The following is a 19,867-nucleotide window of genomic DNA, read 5'->3' as shown; positions in this document are numbered from 1 at the left end:
GAAGATTTCTGTCTTCTGGGTTGTTGCGCTGTGTAGTCTGGTCGATGTTAACCAACGTTTCAGAGGTCATACTGCCTCCATCATCAGGGCGATGAGTATGAAGATTTCTGTCTTCTGGGTCGTTGCGCTGTGTAGTCTGGTCGATGTTAACCAACGTTTCAGAGGTCATACTGCCTCCGTCATCAGGGCGATGAGTATGAAGATTTCCGTCTTCTGGGTTGTTGCGCTGTGTAGTCTGATTACGGAGGCAGTATGACCTCTGAAACGTTGGTTAACATCGACCAGACTACACAGCGCAACAACCCAGAAGACGGAAATCTTCATACTCACCGCTGTGAGAACCTCAAGTCTTACATATTATCCTACATAACTACGGTGTAACAAGATAATACTTCGTGTTGTTAACACGAAGTTAATATCTCGTTATGTTGGGAGGTTCTAAGAAAGACAATATTAATGTTATGGCCAGAGTGGGGTTAACTGAAGATTATGGAATATTCACATGAAGTGTGTGGGGAGCACAGATTCGAGTAATCCCCTCTTCAGTCTGACCAAAATGCTTTAAGTAGGCAGTGGATGAACGTCAGTGAAAATGACAGCTGTGGAACTAAACACGTAATATCCTAATTTTCATAGATGATCTAAAGTCATAGATGACTTCTTTCCCACTGTGCATATATAAATTTTATTATTATTATTATTTATTTACTGCAATTGGGTTTGCACCCGGTGGCAGTGGTCCTTATACTAAACAATTACAACAAAATACATATAATATAAACAAGTACACTAATATAAACAAATACATTTTGACGTAGTCATATCACTGCATAAGACCAATCACTGTCTTATTTGATGAAAAATGGCATTCGGGATTGCATCTCTCCCACGCAAAATTCCTTATAATTTGCCAGTGGCAAGCACTCTATGCAGAATATTATAAACGGATAAATTAGAATGAAATAGGAGTAATACTAGAATCCCCCCCACCATATCCCCCAAATTTCCCCTTGAACAATTTGGACCAATCCCCGAAAAGGGGCCCATGGGATATAGTCCGTTCTTCCAGCAAAAATCCTTTGGGTACAGTAAACTACAACATTCATTAAAGAGAATATGTTGTAAGGAGGGGGAAATATTACCCCTTCAACCCCTCGAAAATGGTAGCCACCCTGAAATATCCCTTCCACCAGATATGTTTGCAATAGACCAATGGAGGCGTCGGGACGCTATATGACGTCAAAGACGCCCTCTACGTCAGTAGACATGGATCAATAATTTCAGTTGGGAGGTTTTTGGTCGGAAAAGGGGAAATGTTACAGAGACTAACGTGAAGAGAGTTGCTTTTACGCGTTTATTTAAACGTTACCATTTACAAGAAAGTGATAATAAGGGCTCTGAATGAAATCCTGAGACCGGTGGACAGTTTCTGGTGGAGCAGAGCGACGGAGGAGGTGACTGTGCCCCAGTGCAGTGGAACACTTGACTTCGAACGCTGGCAGCTGGATAAGGTAAGCGCAACGTACTACTTTCTGCAGCGAACTTGTCGCTTCTTATTTAACGACACTGTGAAAAAATTCTAACATACGACGTGCAATTACATGTAAATAATTAATCCGGAAAAATAGGTCAGAAAATATTCTGGAGGATTAAGAAAAATCTCAATAATGATAGACGTTTCTCTGATTAAGTTTTAAAACAAGTGCTTTTAGAATATAAATTACGAAAAATATGTCTGTACCTGTACTACTAATGTACCTGATAAAATAATGAGTGACCTATAAATAAAACTCTGTATTGTAGTATTTACCTCCATATATCCACTGACAATTTATAAAAAATACAGTTAGTTGTCAGATCAGCTCCCCCACTCCGAAAACTCACAGAGACTAATTTTTTTAGGCGTGCTGAAATTAATTTTATATTATTTAATAAAAGTCTAATAAGGTATATTTTATCTAGAATAAACGCATGTCTCGTGAACAGATTGTAGGACAAAATAATTATATAAAGGCGCTAACAAACGCCTTGAAAATGTGAAAACAGTTTAATATTTTAGAACGACGTAAGATGTAAAATTTTATTTTCGATACAGATTAAATTCGGGAAATTATAACTACCATTTAGTTCAGAATTATTTTTTAGTTCCGTCAGCTAAAAAAAAACATAGTTTTGTATGAATGTGAAAATGTTGTCTCTCACGTTAATGGAAGAACATAGACCGAGGGTGTCTTAAAACAGGGTGTTAAGGAGAATTTGACTGTAAGGAGGATGAAGTGACAGCAGATCGGACAAAATAGCATAACGAGTAGGGCTATAATTTCTACTCGTAAAATATTATTACGATCATAAATATCAAGAAATAAAAGATGGATGGGCATGTAGAACGCATGTGTGCAATAAGAAACAAAAACAACAAGAAATAACAAAATTTTGGTAGGAAAAACTGAAGGGAAGAGACCTCTCGAAAGATCTAGGCTTATATTGTAGGATAATATTAAAATAAAACAAAATATGGTGAGAAAGTTTAGATTGGTTCAGGATAGGGACTGGTGGCGGGCTCTTGTGAACGAGGTAATAAGGATTCGGGCTTCATAAAATACAGGAGATTTATTGAATAGTTTAGATGCTATTAGCTTGTGAAGGACTCTGCTTAAAAGAGTTTGTTACTTGTAATACAGTATACATTTTTACAAGTCTTTTCAGTTTCTACCATAGATTCTGCTATGGTACATTACAATCCATATTTATTTTATTGTTTTTCATCTTAAAATAGCAGACGAGTAGAAAAAAGAATCAATAAATAAATACATATTATATCCCCTGGCCAACATTAATATAATCTTTGTGCAGGGGCTGGATTTTTAAATATTATTTGGCAAGCTTCATGCTTCATACGTCTCCAAAGTACTGCAGTACATTGTTAAAATTTTATTCCAAATTATTTTACTAAATATAGACCTCATAATCAAGACGTTAAGGAATTACACAAATATCTGTAATCGGTTCTACTAATTTGCAATACAAATTTTCAGAACCACTGTGAACAGAAACAGTGCAACACTTCTCAATAAGTATTTCACAATCAGTTGTATTTTTATTTTATTATAAATTTATTAAAGCAAATTAAACATATTACCATTTGCGGTTGCTTGCTCGTTTGTTACCTACTTCTAGATAATTCTCACTATAAAACTGTAGAAACAAATGTTTAAATTTTTTGCATTTAATAAAAACGTTATTTTCCAAATATATGTCTGCGATGTATGTCCGGTGGAAAAAGTAAAAGTTAGACTGTAGTGTTAAAAAATTTGCCAGAAAAGTCGCCATGTACCATGTTAACTATACAGAGTGATTCTAAAAGGACTTTACAATTTTAAAAGTCTATAGAAATTTAATCAGAAAGCTTACAGAATCGGTTGAGGTGTCATTTTGTAGAAAAACAAATCAAGTTTTACCTCAAACAGTCATTTTTGTTCGATGTGATTGCCATTGGTGATACTGCAGACATCCCACCTGAAATAAATTTCTTGCCAAACACGATCCAGCATATCCGGTGTCACTTCTGCAACTGCGGCGGTGATTCGAGCTTTCAGCTCAGTGAGATTGGCAGGTAAGGGTGGAACAAACACACGATTTTTAATGAAACCCCATAAGAAAAAATCGAGAAGTGTCAAATCTGGAGAACGAGGTGGCCATGCTATCGACCCTGTTCGACCAATCCACCGACCTGGGAAACGATTATTGAGTTTGACAATAGCCTTAATTTGAATATTAGGCAGGAGTAATTATGTACGACACAATTACCAAACAGCAAGACTAATAACGGCTAATTAATTAGGTAACTAACTGATTAAATAATTAACTGACAGACCAACTAATTAATACACTAGTTAATCAATTAACAAATGTACTGACTGAATAAGTATTTAAATAACGCCAACTAAATACTCAGAGCAAAGTCTTTTATGAAAAGCTAATTGTCGCCCAGTTAGTCAAGAGTTTCTTCGTCTTTTATGGAAACTAAAGGTTCCTTTCCTTGTCCGCCAGATTTCGCCACCGGCCCCTCTCCTAAGCCATATAAATCCAATCCTACAGACTCCCTTGCTGCCTCATTAATGTCACCTTCTGACTGAGTGACAAGCTTTCTCATTATTATATCTTAATTGCATCATGCTTGTGTTCCTCAATACAATACTTTTATTTTCCGTCGTTACACAAGCTTATTGTTAAAATCATATAAAATTTCACATAAAATTGTTACATTTTAAAATTGACGACATGTTTCGATATACAATTCTATCATCGTCAGGTCTATCAAAATTAAAATTAAAATCTGGTGTATCTGTTGCTCTGCTTATATTGCTTTTGTTTTTATCCGTTTTTATTACATCTCCAGGCTTCTTTCATTTAATTTTGGAGACGCGCCTGGGTGCCTATATCGGGTTGTGTGTGAGGTGCGTGTCCGTTGTTATTGAATGGCAGACAGCAACTCATTATCTCTCTAATTAAACGACTAACTTATCTAATGAGTAACTGATTGACTTTACAGTCTCACTAGATAACCAATTATGTTACTCACTGACAAGTCAACTGGCACGATGGTACCGTCTTCTTTGAGCGGCAAGTGGTTCTTGAACCTAAAAGAAAATTCCTGAAATTTTCGTCACACTCATAAAGAACCTGCCATTACATGTCAACATAAAAATCAGTTCAACCTGTTACTCTAAGCCACTTTAAAACTCAAAATTTACGATTTCCAAGAGATGTTTCCCATGAGCTCTCCGGTCAAAATTTTTGAACGTATCTCTTGATTAAACCCTGCGTGCAACGCACCCCGCCTATTTGAATCCTATGGATTTAATCAATGTGAAAATTTGTGCTTGAAGAATTAAAGCTTCCACACGAGGTGTGGATGAATGCGATAAACTGTGCTATGCAGGCACAGACCTCGCTAATTTTTATGTGATTCACTGGTTCACAATTCATTCTGAGGAACAAATAATAAAATTACTCGGAATGCATTTTCTCAGTTCCTTCATCTATTTCCTTATCAAGACATAGGAAATCTATGTGAAGCAAATACTGTCAAATCTACCAGTTTTAACCTTGCTAATAAAGACAGCTTCTATCCTTGCACACCCTTACATGATTACCCTCAGGCTACCATTTGACGGTAACATCTCACAACGAATAATGAATGAATTCAGCGAGGGGGGAGAGGGGACTGGAGGGAAAACTGTATAATGAGGAACTTCATAATTAATACCCTTCAGAAAATATTATTACGACAATAAAATGAATCAGGATGAGCTGGACGGGGTCACAGGGGTCACACGAAGGGAACTTGAGATACCTATGGTCAGATGTCAGGATAATACACAATAGAGCTTAGAACAAAATATGAGGATTTGGACTGAATTCTTTGTCTCAGTATAGGAACCAGTGGAGGATTCTTACAAACAAGATAATGAACCTTCGGATTTCATAAAAGCCGATTATTTTCTGACTAACTGAGCCACCATCACGCGTAGCTTATGAAGAAGGATTTGTCTTCTTTGGTCTAGTAATATACTGCATTAATCAACATTAGGAGTTGTTAAGAGGCACACAGTCGGAGGTTGTTAACGAATTTAATAGAAAACAGATATGTTACACCGTACAAAGATATGGGATACTTCCCTTGTATTTCATTAGCTACACTTCAAATTAAAACGTCGACACATAAATGTGTTAATTAGGTGTTGGCCTGTATTGTATAATTTACCATTTTCTTCATACGATGAACAATCTCTTAGATCTTAATGAAATAATGAAGACTGATGCAAGTTTCATATGACGCTGAGGTTCATAACGAAGAGACGCCAACGAAAATAAAATTAGAGCAGACACCACATAAAAAATTCAACCTAAACATATCTCATGGTTTGCAGGTATAATACGATAAAAAATAGACACGGTCTACTTGTTAAGCGTTGATTTTATACAATTTGTAGGAAAAATTCATAAGAACATTGAATTCATTATCATCTCGTATCATAGTTCCTTCCAGAACATAAGCTTATTCACACACTGCTTAATCTGAGATCTTTTAATCTTGTGCTGCTGTAACATTTACTGAACCAAGAACGAAAGAACAGGATTCCCCATTTTGAATATATTAAACATCTGAATGTATTACAACCCGGGAAGTTTTTGCCCGAATTGCAATTCTTGGAATGAAATCTCTCATCTGTTTAACGACTGAGGTAGGCTACCATAAACCATCGATTACAGGCAGAAATACTGGAACGACGAGTCTAATATTTGTGGGGTGTTGAGGAATTCAGTACGATACACAATGAAAGATTATTTATAACTTAGTTTGTAGGATCTGAAGTGCTAGTTCTGTATTCCGTCTTCGATTTCTGTTTGGGAAAGAAATCTAGGAGGTTGTGATGAGCTGGGTATGTGACTATTATAGAGGAGACAAGAAGTGGATGCTGAATTTTGGTCGGGAATCTAATATTCGCTCAGCTGACCATTACTCATTATTGTATAAGATTTGAGGTTCTCATGGCTTTCAAACTGTCAATGTTGATCTTCTGGGTTGAAACGACGTATGGACTTATAGGCAGATACCAAAGTTTTTGAGGAACATATTGCCTCCATCTTCAAAACTATTGTTTACATGGGGTTACTACCCAGGAGACTAATATTAACGGTGATAACCGTATTCATAAGAGTTCATCGCTGGTCCAAATTTGTGACAGACGAATCTAGGACACAGCCCTACGAAAATTTTTAATATTATCATCCATCTACGCCTAGGTCTCCCAAGTGATCTCTTCCCTTTCCGGTTTATCTACTAAAATCTGGTGCTTTAAATAAGGATGTTCAAGCGTCTGAAGCCTAGTGGTAACTATATGTCCCACCTTCTTCATAAACCAATAAATCTGCATTTTGTATCGATTTTATAGAATTGCCAGTGAAAACGACAATTATTTCCTTAAACGTTAGCCAGCTGGTCTTTGTAATGGTGAAGAGTTGTGTTTCCTTTGCGGTACGGACTAAATTGAATATTATTTAGACAAACTCCTGCTTCAAGGGGTTGAAGAAGTGAAACTGATCGTGTTCCTCTTTGCCGAACAGGTCTGCAGTCTGAACCAGTAGCAAGACACAACCACCAACCGCGCTGTGTGAACCGTCCTGAAGTGTGTGCACCGGTTGGATGAGGCGACTGATCGTCCATGTGTGGCCTAGCGTTTAGAACACGAAATAGCCCCTCGCAAAAAACTTCCCTCCGCTGGGGCGACTGCTGTAACAACTACCCTTCCTCCCATTATTATACCCTTCACCTCCTAACTACAGGGTACCCTACAACTGACTACATCCGCGATGTGTAGCAACACAGCACACCTACTGCCCCACTGGTTCCTTTACGCTTTATTTCCAAAGATATAATTAATCGTATTACCTAAAACAAGCAACATAAATGTGTTATCCTTAATATTGTCTTAAAAGAGCACTTACGTAAAGCAAATATAGAATTCACTGCCTGCCTGATTACAAGGAAACATACTGGAAGAAAACTGTTACTGGTGACTGTATACATAAATATATTCTGTTAGAGGATTCGGTAAGGATATCTAAAAGACATTCAGGAGCACGAAACTGGTATCTATAGTAAGACACATCATCATTTGAACTCGACATGAATATCCTCGTAGTGAAATAGTTGGTAGGACAGAGAAGTGTGACGATTTATCATAATCCACATCATCAACGAATTCCAAATAGAAATAGACCCAGTGACTGCAGTGTATAAAATACTCATTACAGAAAGTAGAAAATATACATATTTTTGTGATAGTAGATATAAATGTATTTTTGTCCCAGTTAGTTTACAATTTGTGGTTAATTTGGAACATGTGAAATTTAGGAACAGATGGAAGTTATTTTTAGTTTCAACAATCCTCGAAGTAAATACCTAACAGTATTTAATTAATTGCCAAAGTAAGAGCAACGCATTCTACGAAACCTCCAGCCACGTGGACCTGCTCTTCAGATATTTGTCTCCGTACGTAAAAAGGTATGTAAGTGGCTTGATGTTATGTTAACATAGAAACTAAAATGTTTAATTTTTATTTTGTTTCTTGGTTCATTTAACATTTCCTCGTCTGTACGTTTTATAAGTTGTTGACTTGAGCTGATTAATTTATAATTTAATAACTCCATTCTAATTGCAACGACCTTTCTTAAAAAAGAAATATACTTAGAGATATAATGTAATGTTACAGTCATTGAATACATAGTCTTAGAAATCTGTCAGACAAAAAGCCTTAGTCTTTAACGATATTGATGGGTTATGAGTGGCTGCATAGGACGAGATCCTTGTGCCACGACCACAGTAAGTTTTTCGCTCAAGTTAACTTGAGAGTGACGAAAACATCGGTAGATTATAGCCTACCTACATTAATTATATACGTTTTTATTTATGTTCTAACACTTTGTTAAAAATATTTGCGCTGGTGTCAGCCATTGCTGACACGTGTCAACACGCAGAACAATTTTTCGAAGGATCGGAGCGGAGCAAATGTTTTCTACCTTCTTCCGATCCGACACGCCACCCCACTAGTTAGTCATTCGGCTGCCAAGACAACCTACCTGTACAGTACGTATGTGGTATAATTTGAGAATCAATGAATGTGCAAATAATATTACAATTTTATATGATCTGATTTTCCAGCAAGGCTAGCAGGATGATTAACATCGCGGGCATTATTTCAATTGTACTCTTCTACGTCTTGATCTTGGGTGTGGGTCTCTGGGCGGCTCGCAAGAAGCAGTCTGGCGATGACTCCGAGGAGGAGGTCATGCTTGCCGGGAGGAGCATTGGGCTCTTCGTCGGAATTTTCACTATGACGGGTGAGTGTTGCTAGGGTCAGACGGGCTACGTATACCGACTAAAGCGTTCTGCCGTTCACGCCAGTAAACTGAGTAGAGAACAAACAACATGGAATGGAGTAGCAATGGTCATATCGCATATATTCGTATCGTATGAATATGGCTGTCATCTGGTTAGTTGCGCAGTGTAGTCAGATGTCCTTACTGCCTCCATCACCAGGACGACTGCTCCATGGAGCATAGTCTTTATTGAAAAGCAAATAATAAACCTATATCTTGTGGAATCCGAAGGGTCATTGCCGTGTTGACAAAGCCCCACCAGGTGTCGCTGTCATCAACCAGATGAATCAATCTGAATGTGAGTGATGTATATATATGAATGCCTACATGTTTGTTCTTCTGTTTTGTTTTCTTCCATTCTTCTCCTCTCTCACCATCTCTGTTGCGTAATCTGATGGAATACCGACGACATACCACGGCCTGCAAAGTCCTCGATAAATGACTGGGCAAATATTGGCACTGTTCTCTCCTCAAGAGAGTAGATGCTTTGTAGCTTCCCCAGGACGAGCTGTCAGACGTTGTAATCCCATCAGTTCTACATTTCCCTCCCTATCCATTATCAGCCTTTTTTGTTTGTGCTTTGATGCGAAATAAGCGAAGTATCAACATTTGACAATGTCAGATAAACGAATGAAATATTTGTTTTCCTACGACTTTCCTTAACATTGCAAGCGATAAAGGCATCTACATCTGCTGAAGATGACTTGTCTTCTGGGATTTTGAGCAGTGTAGTATCGTAGAAATTGACCAATGTTTCAGAAGTACCCACTGTTTCCACCATCAGAACTATGATCAACCAGAAGTGCGCATATATAAGAAATAATATTATTAGTGTTTCATGTCACGAAATTGCACTTTCACTCTAGACGTCGATTCTCAACAAAGTTTATTTTTCTTCGACTTTCACGGTATAAGCCTTCTTAACTTTTTAGACAACGGATAAGATAAATTCTGAGACTGAATACCTTGAGCAGGATTCGAAACCATAATCCAACATAGCGACCTAACATACTAAAGTATTATTCCTTCCTTGTTAATTCACTAATAATTAATACCATCATTACCATAATTAAAAACAAAATAATAACGGTTTGGGTTCTCTTAACTGTTCCAGCTTTAGCTTTTATGTCTGAAATATCGGTCTTCTCTGAGTTCTCATCAGATATCATTTCGAAGATGGCTGTCTTCTGGATTGTTGTTCAGTGTATTCTGGTAGAAGTTCAACAACGACGAGTAACTATCACCCTGATAATGGAGGCAGCAAAGACCTGTTAAACGTCGGTAAACTTCTACCAGACTACACGGTGCAACAACCCAGAAGACAGCCATCTTCAGACTCACTGTCATGAGAACCTCAAATCCTACAAATCTCATTTCCCTTTACGTGGAGTGAAGTTGTCCCACTAACTTATTAAACACCAGTCCATCAAGGCCGGCATTAGTGGCACTAAGGCTTCATTTATTATTGACTTTGGCACTTTTCTAAGACCCATCGTTCCATGTTTTATGTGTACCATAAATATGAGTCGAAGCCAATGTCTCATGGGCAGTCCACTGAGTTCGGAGGCGAATTTACGAAACCCCACCGTCATGCGAACTCTAGAAGAAACATGATTCCATGCCCTGGGTCTCCCAACAAAGCGGGGGCTTGAAAAAGGGAGAGTGTGGTCAGTAAACTGAGAAGACACACATCGTGGATATTGATTATTGGCTTAATCAATTATGCAACACACACGAGGAAAGAACACGGCTGTGTGATAATTTTCAGGGAACAGATAGAGTTATTAGCTTCATATGGGCTGTTACGTAGCTTAATAAGTTTAAGAGTGTACGGTGTATTGTTGAAAATGCAACTGTTTCTATTGTGCAGAATTGTGGAAAATGTTACATGGCTAGTATGAGAGAAAAACATTCATAGGGAGCCCTAAGCATAGGTGGGAGGATAATATTAAAATTAATCTGAAATAAATCTGTTGGGAGGATGTAAACTGGATTCATCTGGCTTAGGATACCAGTGGTGGGCTCTCGTGTACACAATACAAACTTTAGGTGATTTGGATGTCTTTGAATTTCTTGAAAGGATGACCGACTATTAGCTTCTTAAAGACTCTATTCTGTGGAATTTGTGTATGCGTAACCTATAGTCCAGTGGTTGCAGACTTTCGATTCTAGTCTATTCGGTCGGCGGTCTAGGTTGTAAATAAAAAAGAATATTTGCAGACTGAGGCGAAGTGTATGCGTGTATCACCGTTCAATATCGTTTCGAAGAATTTCCATTTTCATGAACGTCAGTACGAGAGCCACTGCAAAGAAGTAATTTTTTAGTAACTCACCATATGTAATATGGCTGCCATACGAATGTGTAACGAGAACAAAACCGACGTTTCAGAGGGGATTACTAACTAACGCCTCGTGAAACGTCGGTCAATATCTACCAGAGTACACGATGTAACATCCCAGGAGACGGCCATCTTTAGACTAGTCGCCGTGAGAAAGTAAAATTTTACGGCTATTAAATTTTATTTTCCACAATATCAAAGAATTTTTACGCTGCTGAGTAACAATAAACTTTTGAAGAATTTCCCTAATCATCGACGATTTATTCCGGACTTGTTAAAATGGTAGGCCCAGTGATCTATTTCCGTGTATCTCATAAACTTTTCATGAAAGCTTCTTATGAATACGGTGTACGAAGTGTTCCATTATGTCGAGCGCGTCTGAGGCACCCACATCGCAGCTCTTAATACCGGGGGATGAGGTGTTAATCCTGTTGAAATACGAGAGTTCTCATAGAACGTCCCTGAGTGCTTACTCGGTGTCCTTGTCCAACAGCTGAGCCCACATTCCACAGTCTGGCTCAGTGACTAAGGCAGAAACCAGAACTAGTTCTTAATTCGGACAAGCAAATATATTAGACGACCTGAAGATGGCCGTCTTCTGGGTTGTAGTAACGTGTAGTCTGGTAGAAATTCACGTCGTCAATTTCAAGCCTATAACTCCTTTAAATTGGGGACCTAAGTGTAACTCAGTCTGATCTTTAAACTTGTCAACCAATCCATAAATAATTAATCAACCGACTGATTTGGGATGGATATAAGTGACTCACGACATAATCCAATAATGCCCATTGTTTCGCACGATGGAAATTCTGAGTTCTGTGAATAAATAAAGCTGTCCCACTACACGCCATGTAGACGCTAGGGGGGAGAGCAGGTATAGTTCCTATGTGAATATTATGTTAAGTAAGTCAAATGTATTTCTGTACGTTGCTATGTGACTGGTTGCTATAGACAAGGTTCTGTTACAGCTACATGGGTTGGAGGAGGTTACATCAACGGTACAGCCGAAATGATCTACACGTCGGGTTTGATTTGGTGCCAGGCGCCCTTTGGATACGCTCTCAGCCTAGTATTAGGTAAGGAAGCCTGATTTGTGACTAAATTACCAACCAATTAACTAATGAACAAAATAAACAACTAGACAAGTAAACAATCAATCATCCAACCAACAAAGTAACGGACCAACGATTAAACTAAGCCCATAGTGTGCAAAATACAGACCTAAGAGATAAAAATGCTTGTATATTAGTAAAATTTAGGGTTTTCAAAAATTGAAACTGGGTGTTAAAAATGTGTTTCGTGAGATTTTGTTACCACGATGCGTGTTTCACAAACGAAAGTAGAAGCAGAACAGGCGAAAAAATTCTTTATTACCACTGAACTGAAAAAAAGTCTGGGCTAAATGTATCCAGCGGGTAGACCTAACTCGCAAGTTGGTGTGTTCAGGCGGCATTTTCTTCGCGAACAAGATGCGTCAGCAAGGCTATATCACCATGCTGGACCCCCTGCAAGACTCCTTCGGAGAGAGAATGGGAGGATTGCTTTTCCTGCCTGCCCTCTGTGGCGAGGTCTTCTGGGCTGCCGGCATTTTGGCTGCTCTGGGTGAGTACCGACGCTATCGAGAATTGATATGTAGGTTATCAATGTCTGTGTAATTGTACAGACATGCAAGAACTATATACAATTAGATTGTACGCATAGACACACACGCACAATTTAAAATAGATTTTAAAATATCACTCTGAGAGCCATGAATACTAAGACGGAAAGAGGACAAAAATAGTGTAACTTTGTGTTTAGATAATTATCCTATAATATCTGAAAGACTCGACTAGATAAACTTACACGGAGAATACCGATTAATGGATAGACAGAGACGTCTCTTTTATTCGATTAAATATCTTTGTTGCTTGTGAGGGTTTGTTTTTGTATTTATTTATTCTTTGGTTATTCTGTATCGTGATGAACAGATATTCAAGATATATAAGGAGTGTTTATTTTAAAAGGGCCCTAACTGTTGCCCACGGCCTCCACGCTAGACATTTTTTGTATAATGTTTCATTGTAAACTAAAGCCTCAATTTATAAAATTGGGATTTATTTTTCCTTCGGCTTATATGATCTGATACCTATCATAATTTCGGATTATCAATAACATGATCATGCCTTTTGCTGCATAATAACAGCAAATGTTTTCGAATCCTTGCTTGAGAGTCATACGAGGTTTTCCACAGGCGCCACACTCAGCGTCATCATCGATATGGACCATCGAACGAGTGTCATCCTCAGCTCCTGTATCGCTATTATCTACACACTCTTTGGCGGACTTTACAGCGTCGCTTACACAGATGTAATACAGCTGTTCTGCATCTTTATTGGACTCGTGAGTAATCTTAAGATACTAAAGAGCATCTGTGTATCGATATAATACTATGAAGACATAAATCGTCATACTCACCACTGTGAAAACCTCAAATCTTACACGATATAATATTATTTCGCTTGGACAGATGGCGAGATAAGATGATAGTACAAATGGTGTCATGTAGTAGTAAGAATAATGACTTATGGAAGAGACAGAAAGTTCAGTAATTTGTGTAGCTTTGAGGAAGAAAGGGTTTTAATTAGGAACTATTATCTTTGCACATATTTTAGTAACATTTGCTAACCATTTTAAGTGTCTGTAATTTTCCACGTCATGAAATTGATACATCAGTTGGGATAAAAGATAAGAACAAAAGAAGTAATAAAAAAGAACGACTCGAAAATCTGAGAAAAGGATTTTGTTTATCAATATTTAAATTCAGGCATATTAAATATTTTTAAAACAGACTGCGTTTGTGGGTATAGTACATTTTCCAGAATATGTAGTGACTATTTTATTAAACAGCTATAACAAGCAGATCTTTGTATCGGAGAAGATCAGTGCTAATTTTGTGAGAAAATGTTTTTAGATGATATTGCTGCATTAATTTGATCAAGTATGACTATTTATTGCAGTGGATGTGCATCCCGTTTGCGATGTACAACGAGCATGTTGGATCTCTCTCTTCGGATGCTGTTGATTGGATCGGTACAGTGGAACCTTCTCAATACTTTTATTACATCGACAATGGACTACTTCTTATCTTTGGAGGAATACCATGGCAAGTGAGTCAAAGACAAAGAATAGAGTAAGACGAAAATCAACTAAAGTAATGATGATGATGATGATGATGATCTTCTAGATTTTGGGTCATTGCTACAACCCTGAAGATGGAGGCAGTATGTTTTTCCCGAAACGTTTAATCTACCGACGAATCTACACGGCGCCAAAACCCAGAAGCTCATCATCCCTACCGCCGTGAAAACCTCAAATCTCATAAATGAATAAATCATTGTAATTCATATAGTCTTTCTCTATGAAGGAAAATAAAAATTAGAAGACTTTGAAAATAATTTGCAAGTAACATTTTAAAAACTAGTAAACAATAATTAATTAATGAAAAATGTACACGATATGTTGATTGGAAATCCTGATGGGAAGAGACCAATAAGGAAACTTAGGAGTGGGTGGAGGATAATATGTAAAAGGGTCTTAGGGAAATCGCATCTGGGGGTGTAGATTGGATTCATGTGGTTAAGGTTAAGGACCGATGGTGGGGTTCTGTAAGGACGACAACGAACCTTCGGATTCCGTAACATACAAGGAATTTCTTAACAAGCTGAATGTACTGTTAACTTCTCAATAAATACCCTATTCCATGGAGATAGTTATTTAATATTTACTAAATACATGCGACGCCCCTGATGATGGAGGCAACAAACGTCTCTGAAACGATGGTAAACTTCTACCAGACTACACGGCGCTACATTCCAGAAGACCGCCATCTTCCGACTCACCACCGTGAAAACCTCAAATCCTACGCATACGTCTTGTTTCAGGTGTACTTTCAGAGGGTGTTGTCCAGCAAAACAGCAGCCAGGGCCCAGATATTGTCATATGTCGCTGCGTTCGGCTGTATCATCATGGCGATTCCGCCAGTGCTGATCGGCGCCATTGCAAGATCCACCTGTAAGTTTTTATCGTACGCCTATAAATCCGCTAATAAAGGCAGGTCTCATTCTGACGAAGATTATTCTAAACCCCATCGCAAACCTCGTGTCTCCTCATGTTTCAGCGTGGAATGAGACGGGTTATAAGGGAGTCTATCCACTGTCTTCTGAGGAGACCAGCATGATCCTCCCGATGGTCTTACAGTACCTGACGCCGAGCTTCGTGTCCTTCTTCGGTCTGGGCGCTGTCTCTGCCGCGGTTATGTCTTCAGCGGATTCCAGTGTTCTGTCAGCTAGTTCCATGTTCGCACGTAACGTCTACAGACTCATCTTTCGACAGAGGGTTAGTGCTTACGAGTCACACGAAATGCATCTACACTGCTCTTGTCCTTGATTTTTCACAGGCTTTCGTTCATAGGTGGCGTCAGATGTTTTCGGGTAAACTTTGCAGTTGCCATCTTAAGGCTTAATGGAAACTGAAATGCTTGTCCAAACTTTGGATGACTATGAACATTTGACCCCGAGAGCGGAAGTTAAGCATGCCTAAAAGGTGTTCATGAAACGAGCACTTTCCCTTGCATAGCAGCAAATGTACAAGTCTGGCTCGAAAGAAGTTGCATTTGACGTCCTAGGGGGAAAAAAAGTGCCCATTAGCTTAACCACAACCGTTTGTCTGCATGTCTGCCTAAAAATTTGGGGACGGTTAAACGGGCTGTCACGAAATTTGATACTGAGGAGTTAAATTAAAATCTCTAAAAACACTCAAATTTTTATTAAGACCAAACAGGTCCTTTATGCGTATCTGCGCATGGAAACGGCTAGGTGGGGAATCCCCACGTTACCCTGGATACAATAACCCCTTTCGTCTCCTATGCTACCTCGGTTAATATTATTTCCACCTGCTTGCGGAATCCCCATATAACTGCGCAACCACGTTAAGGAATTACCTGTAATGATGTCATCATCCAGCCAGACAGGCTCCAGATACTCCAGAAACTTTGATGCCACGTACGCCATACAGAGAGATCAAAGATTAAATTCTCCTAAATAAGCTACAATTGTTATGCTATTTTTATATTTACTAAATTGTTCAATTCATTAAAAGTATTTCTATACGGGGCTCCATTTATCGAATTTTTTTAAGGCCCGTAAGAATGAAGGGAAATGAAGAATAGCTACAATAGAGTGATGACATTATCCAGCGCATTATGCACGCGACGAGACTGTCATCTGGAATTTGTAAAAGACTGTCATAAAAATAAGTTCTTGGTTTGAGTCTCGATGTTATTATTCTGAGCTGTGACGTCTTGTGGACTTGTGGAGGAACGTATCGTCTCAGTTTTAGGACTGCTTTCTTCAGTCCTAAAGACAGAGAGTATGTTTCTCCGAAACGCTGGTATTCACCAACAAGTGAAGTTGGCGTTATTATCCAGAAGACAGACATTGACCACAGTGAGAACCTCAAATATCTTCCACAGACTTAAGTCAAAGAAATGTCCAGCTCAGATAATTACAAAATGCTTGCCTTGGTATACAGCAGAACAATTTCTGTTGAATCTCACAGGTAGGTGCAATACAAAACAAGAAATTGTATCCAATTTATTACGAGTACTAGAGTGTGTTACCCAGTTCCTCTTTGCAGGCTTCTGAGATGGAGATTATTTGGGTAATGAGGGTTTCGATCTTGGTCGTTGGAGCGCTGGCAACAGTAATGGCACTTACTATCCCTTCCATCTATGGCCTTTGGTAAGTTCCACAATCTGTACCGTTTAACAAATACAGAGTAAGTCACAGTTGGGTCCCGATTTAAATAAACACTGAGTATTTATTAAAATGAAAATTGCAAAACAGAGTTTTCCCCAACACGATTTTCAATGTAACATATACGCGGCTTTGTTCAATTTAGTGTTATAATTCTTTTAATCGGTACTTAATTATGATTTACTTTTTATTATTAGGTGATGAACAAAAGGTGGTCTGAAGGCATGTAACACTAACTGCTGCTATATATTTTTTATTGTATAATTTTTCTTGTAGGTTATCGTGCCTAAATGCAGTCTTACGTCCATGTCTCTTGTCCTCAGGTCCATGTGTTCAGACCTCGTGTATGTGATCCTATTCCCACAACTGCTGATGGTGGTACACTTTAAGCATCACTGCAATACGTACGGTAGTTTAACCGCTTACATCGTCGCCTTCTTCGTCAGAATGACAGGAGGAGAGCCGTTACTTGGGTTGCCCGCCATGATACACTACCCGGGTTGGGATGGCGAAAATCAGCTGTTCCCGTTCCGAACCATGGCCATGCTCATGTCTCTTGTTACTCTCATCTTAGTTTCTTGGGGCACCAAGTAAGTAACCGCGCGTCTGAACATATACAGGGCGTTCGTTTTAAGAGGAAAGCTACTTTACTCGACATCGCCGTGTTGACATCGATAGCTTTTGGCAGTTCTTTTCAAACCCTGGTCGTGGTTTTGTCTCGTATAATTTATTTACTAACACTTTAATCTCTTGATACACATAATACGCAGTCAGTTTTTACAGAATACCTGTAAATTATATTGCGTTTATTTCGAAACTGCTTCTCCCTATTTGTAATAACTGTTATTAATAACAACACTTAATTACCACCTACTGCACAAGTCTTGACTTATTATTTTCGGACCTTTTCAGAATTCTGAGCATTTCTGTACCAATGTCTCTAAGACACAAATTAAGCAATTCGAAATTCTAGGGTTTTTTTCATACAAATATACAGATATTTTATTCCAATAAAGGGTGTTTGAGTCGGAACTGTTTGGCATCAGTTTATTTTTGTAGGAATATCGACAATAAAGTTCAATGGCGATGACCGTCTTCCAGGATGGTGCACCGTGCAGTCTGGTAGAAGTATACTGACGTTTCAGAAGTGCTTGTTGTTTCCATAATCAGAGCGATTCTCATTGATGAAGGCAGCAAACACCTGGCCAACATCGGTTACTTATACCAGACTGCAGCAGGGAGTAACAACCCAGAAGACATTCATCTTCGTACTTGCTGGTCTAAGAACCAGAAATATTACAAACTTAGTTCCTTTGATAACGCGTGGATGTCATCTTCACGCCAATGCCCACAGGTGGATCTTCGAGACCGGGAGACTTGCACCAGGTTACGACATCTTCCGATGCGTGGTCAACATTCCCGAGGACGTGGAGCGAGTCGACGAGCCTGCCGAGGGCGGGGAGCAGATGGCCGTCATGACGAGTGCCATGCGGCAGTACGGAGCGGCGACCATGGTCGGAAAGGACGAAATGAACGGGCGAATCAACCCGGCGCTAGAGCCGGACGACGACATGGACATGGCTGAGGTAGAGAAGACACGAGGGGTTCGGCCGAGGGTCGTCAGTGGCACGACGGCCGGGGGAGGGGGGAGTAGGGGAAATCCATCGACGGGAATCCCCGTGAATGAAAACGGTAGCAGCCCCAAACAAGGACAAACATCGCTCTAAGGCTAAGCGACTTGCTTTAAGGCTGTATTCAAAGAATTTCCGTTACAAGTACCTTCTTAATTTCTCGGTGAGTGCGCTGCAGTATTACCAAATATGAAAAAAATTAATAACTGAGACAAGAAAAAGGATAAAAAAGGTGGTTTATCAATTAGCAAAATAACTGGTCATTAAGACATAAAAGTCAATGTAATTGTGATTATGTTAATAATCTATATGTCATATTAAGAACGTAGCCAGAATTTGGTCATTATGGTTTCAAATCAAGCGTTATATAAAGCCGACGGACAATTATCGATACTAAAATAATTCTAGTATTGAAAATTTATAACAGTATTTAATTTAAATTTTAGGTATCTATTATAATGTGAGTACAACAGATACGTATGCCATTCGAAGTTAAATTTTTACCTCAGAACTTTTAAAATAAATGGCGTAGCGTCCAAAGTCTTAAACTGGCGTTAGAAGACAGAAAATAAGGTCACCAATACGAGGATCAAATGTTTAATGCTGTTAGGTAAATAATCACACAGTGAGAATGACACAAAGCCTATAATTAGACTCCGTGTTCAATATGCGGAATTATTAGATGTTAAAGCATGTGATACATATAGTTACCACAGTGATTTATCGGGATAATCGTGGCAGCTGTATTAAATTCGCATATTATGTCGTGAAACAAAATATTATAACTTTTTCCGTCCGACCAGTCAGAAAATATGAGACTGTATTTCAGTACTGCAGAAAGTTAACATTTCGATAAAAAAAGTCACACTTCATAAACAGATATTTCACAGATTACATTAATGCATATGCAGATTTATTAATGTAGCATTTAAATTGAAAATGTCGAAAACAGAGATTTAAAGTTACTTACAGAGATTTTAATTTTTAAATAATGAAAGAAAATATTACAGAAATTAATTTCTCATAGTGTGGTATTATTCCCTCTAGTACCCTGTCTCCTCGCCCAGCCTTTACCTAGAGACCACAAATAACTATGTGTGGTACATATCATAAATGAAGTATCGTAGTATAATTTAACTATTATTTGTGCTGTGTT

At 38.6% G+C, this 19,867-nt stretch overlaps 1 protein-coding gene across 2 annotated transcripts in view; it reads left to right on the top strand.

Annotated features, from left to right (window-relative positions):
* The first annotated feature begins 821 nt into the window (after positions 1-821).
* Positions 822-19,867, top strand: part of ChT (choline transporter) — a 23,865-nt gene continuing 4,819 nt past the window's right edge. Inside the window, exons 1-12 of one of the 2 annotated variants that reach the window (XR_015534909.1) lie at positions 822-1,511; positions 7,132-8,071; positions 8,729-8,907; positions 12,254-12,361; positions 12,732-12,887; positions 13,519-13,667; positions 14,285-14,434; positions 15,209-15,338; positions 15,445-15,662; positions 16,962-17,065; positions 17,404-17,670; positions 18,435-18,874. Coding sequence is in view for 1 of the 2 variants with exons in the window: in XM_087347775.1 (XP_087203901.1) it covers positions 8,742-8,907; positions 12,254-12,361; positions 12,732-12,887; positions 13,519-13,667; positions 14,285-14,434; positions 15,209-15,338; positions 15,445-15,662; positions 16,962-17,065; positions 17,404-17,670; positions 18,435-18,666 (1,680 nt within the window). In the remaining variant the exon portion in view is untranslated. The remainder of the gene's footprint in view (positions 1,512-7,131; positions 8,072-8,728; positions 8,908-12,253; positions 12,362-12,731; positions 12,888-13,518; positions 13,668-14,284; positions 14,435-15,208; positions 15,339-15,444; positions 15,663-16,961; positions 17,066-17,403; positions 17,671-18,434; positions 18,875-19,867) is intronic. The other variant, XM_087347775.1, reaches the window with a different exon arrangement.

The sequence above is a fragment of the Zootermopsis nevadensis genome, unplaced genomic scaffold, assembly GCF_977971745.1.
Source record: "Zootermopsis nevadensis isolate Lab colony 2312 unplaced genomic scaffold, Znev_1.0 Znev_ptg000012l, whole genome shotgun sequence".
Lineage (NCBI taxonomy): Eukaryota > Metazoa > Arthropoda > Insecta > Blattodea > Termopsidae > Zootermopsis > Zootermopsis nevadensis.
Note: the sequence above shows the minus strand (reverse complement) of the source record. Positions and strands in the feature narration are given on the sequence as shown.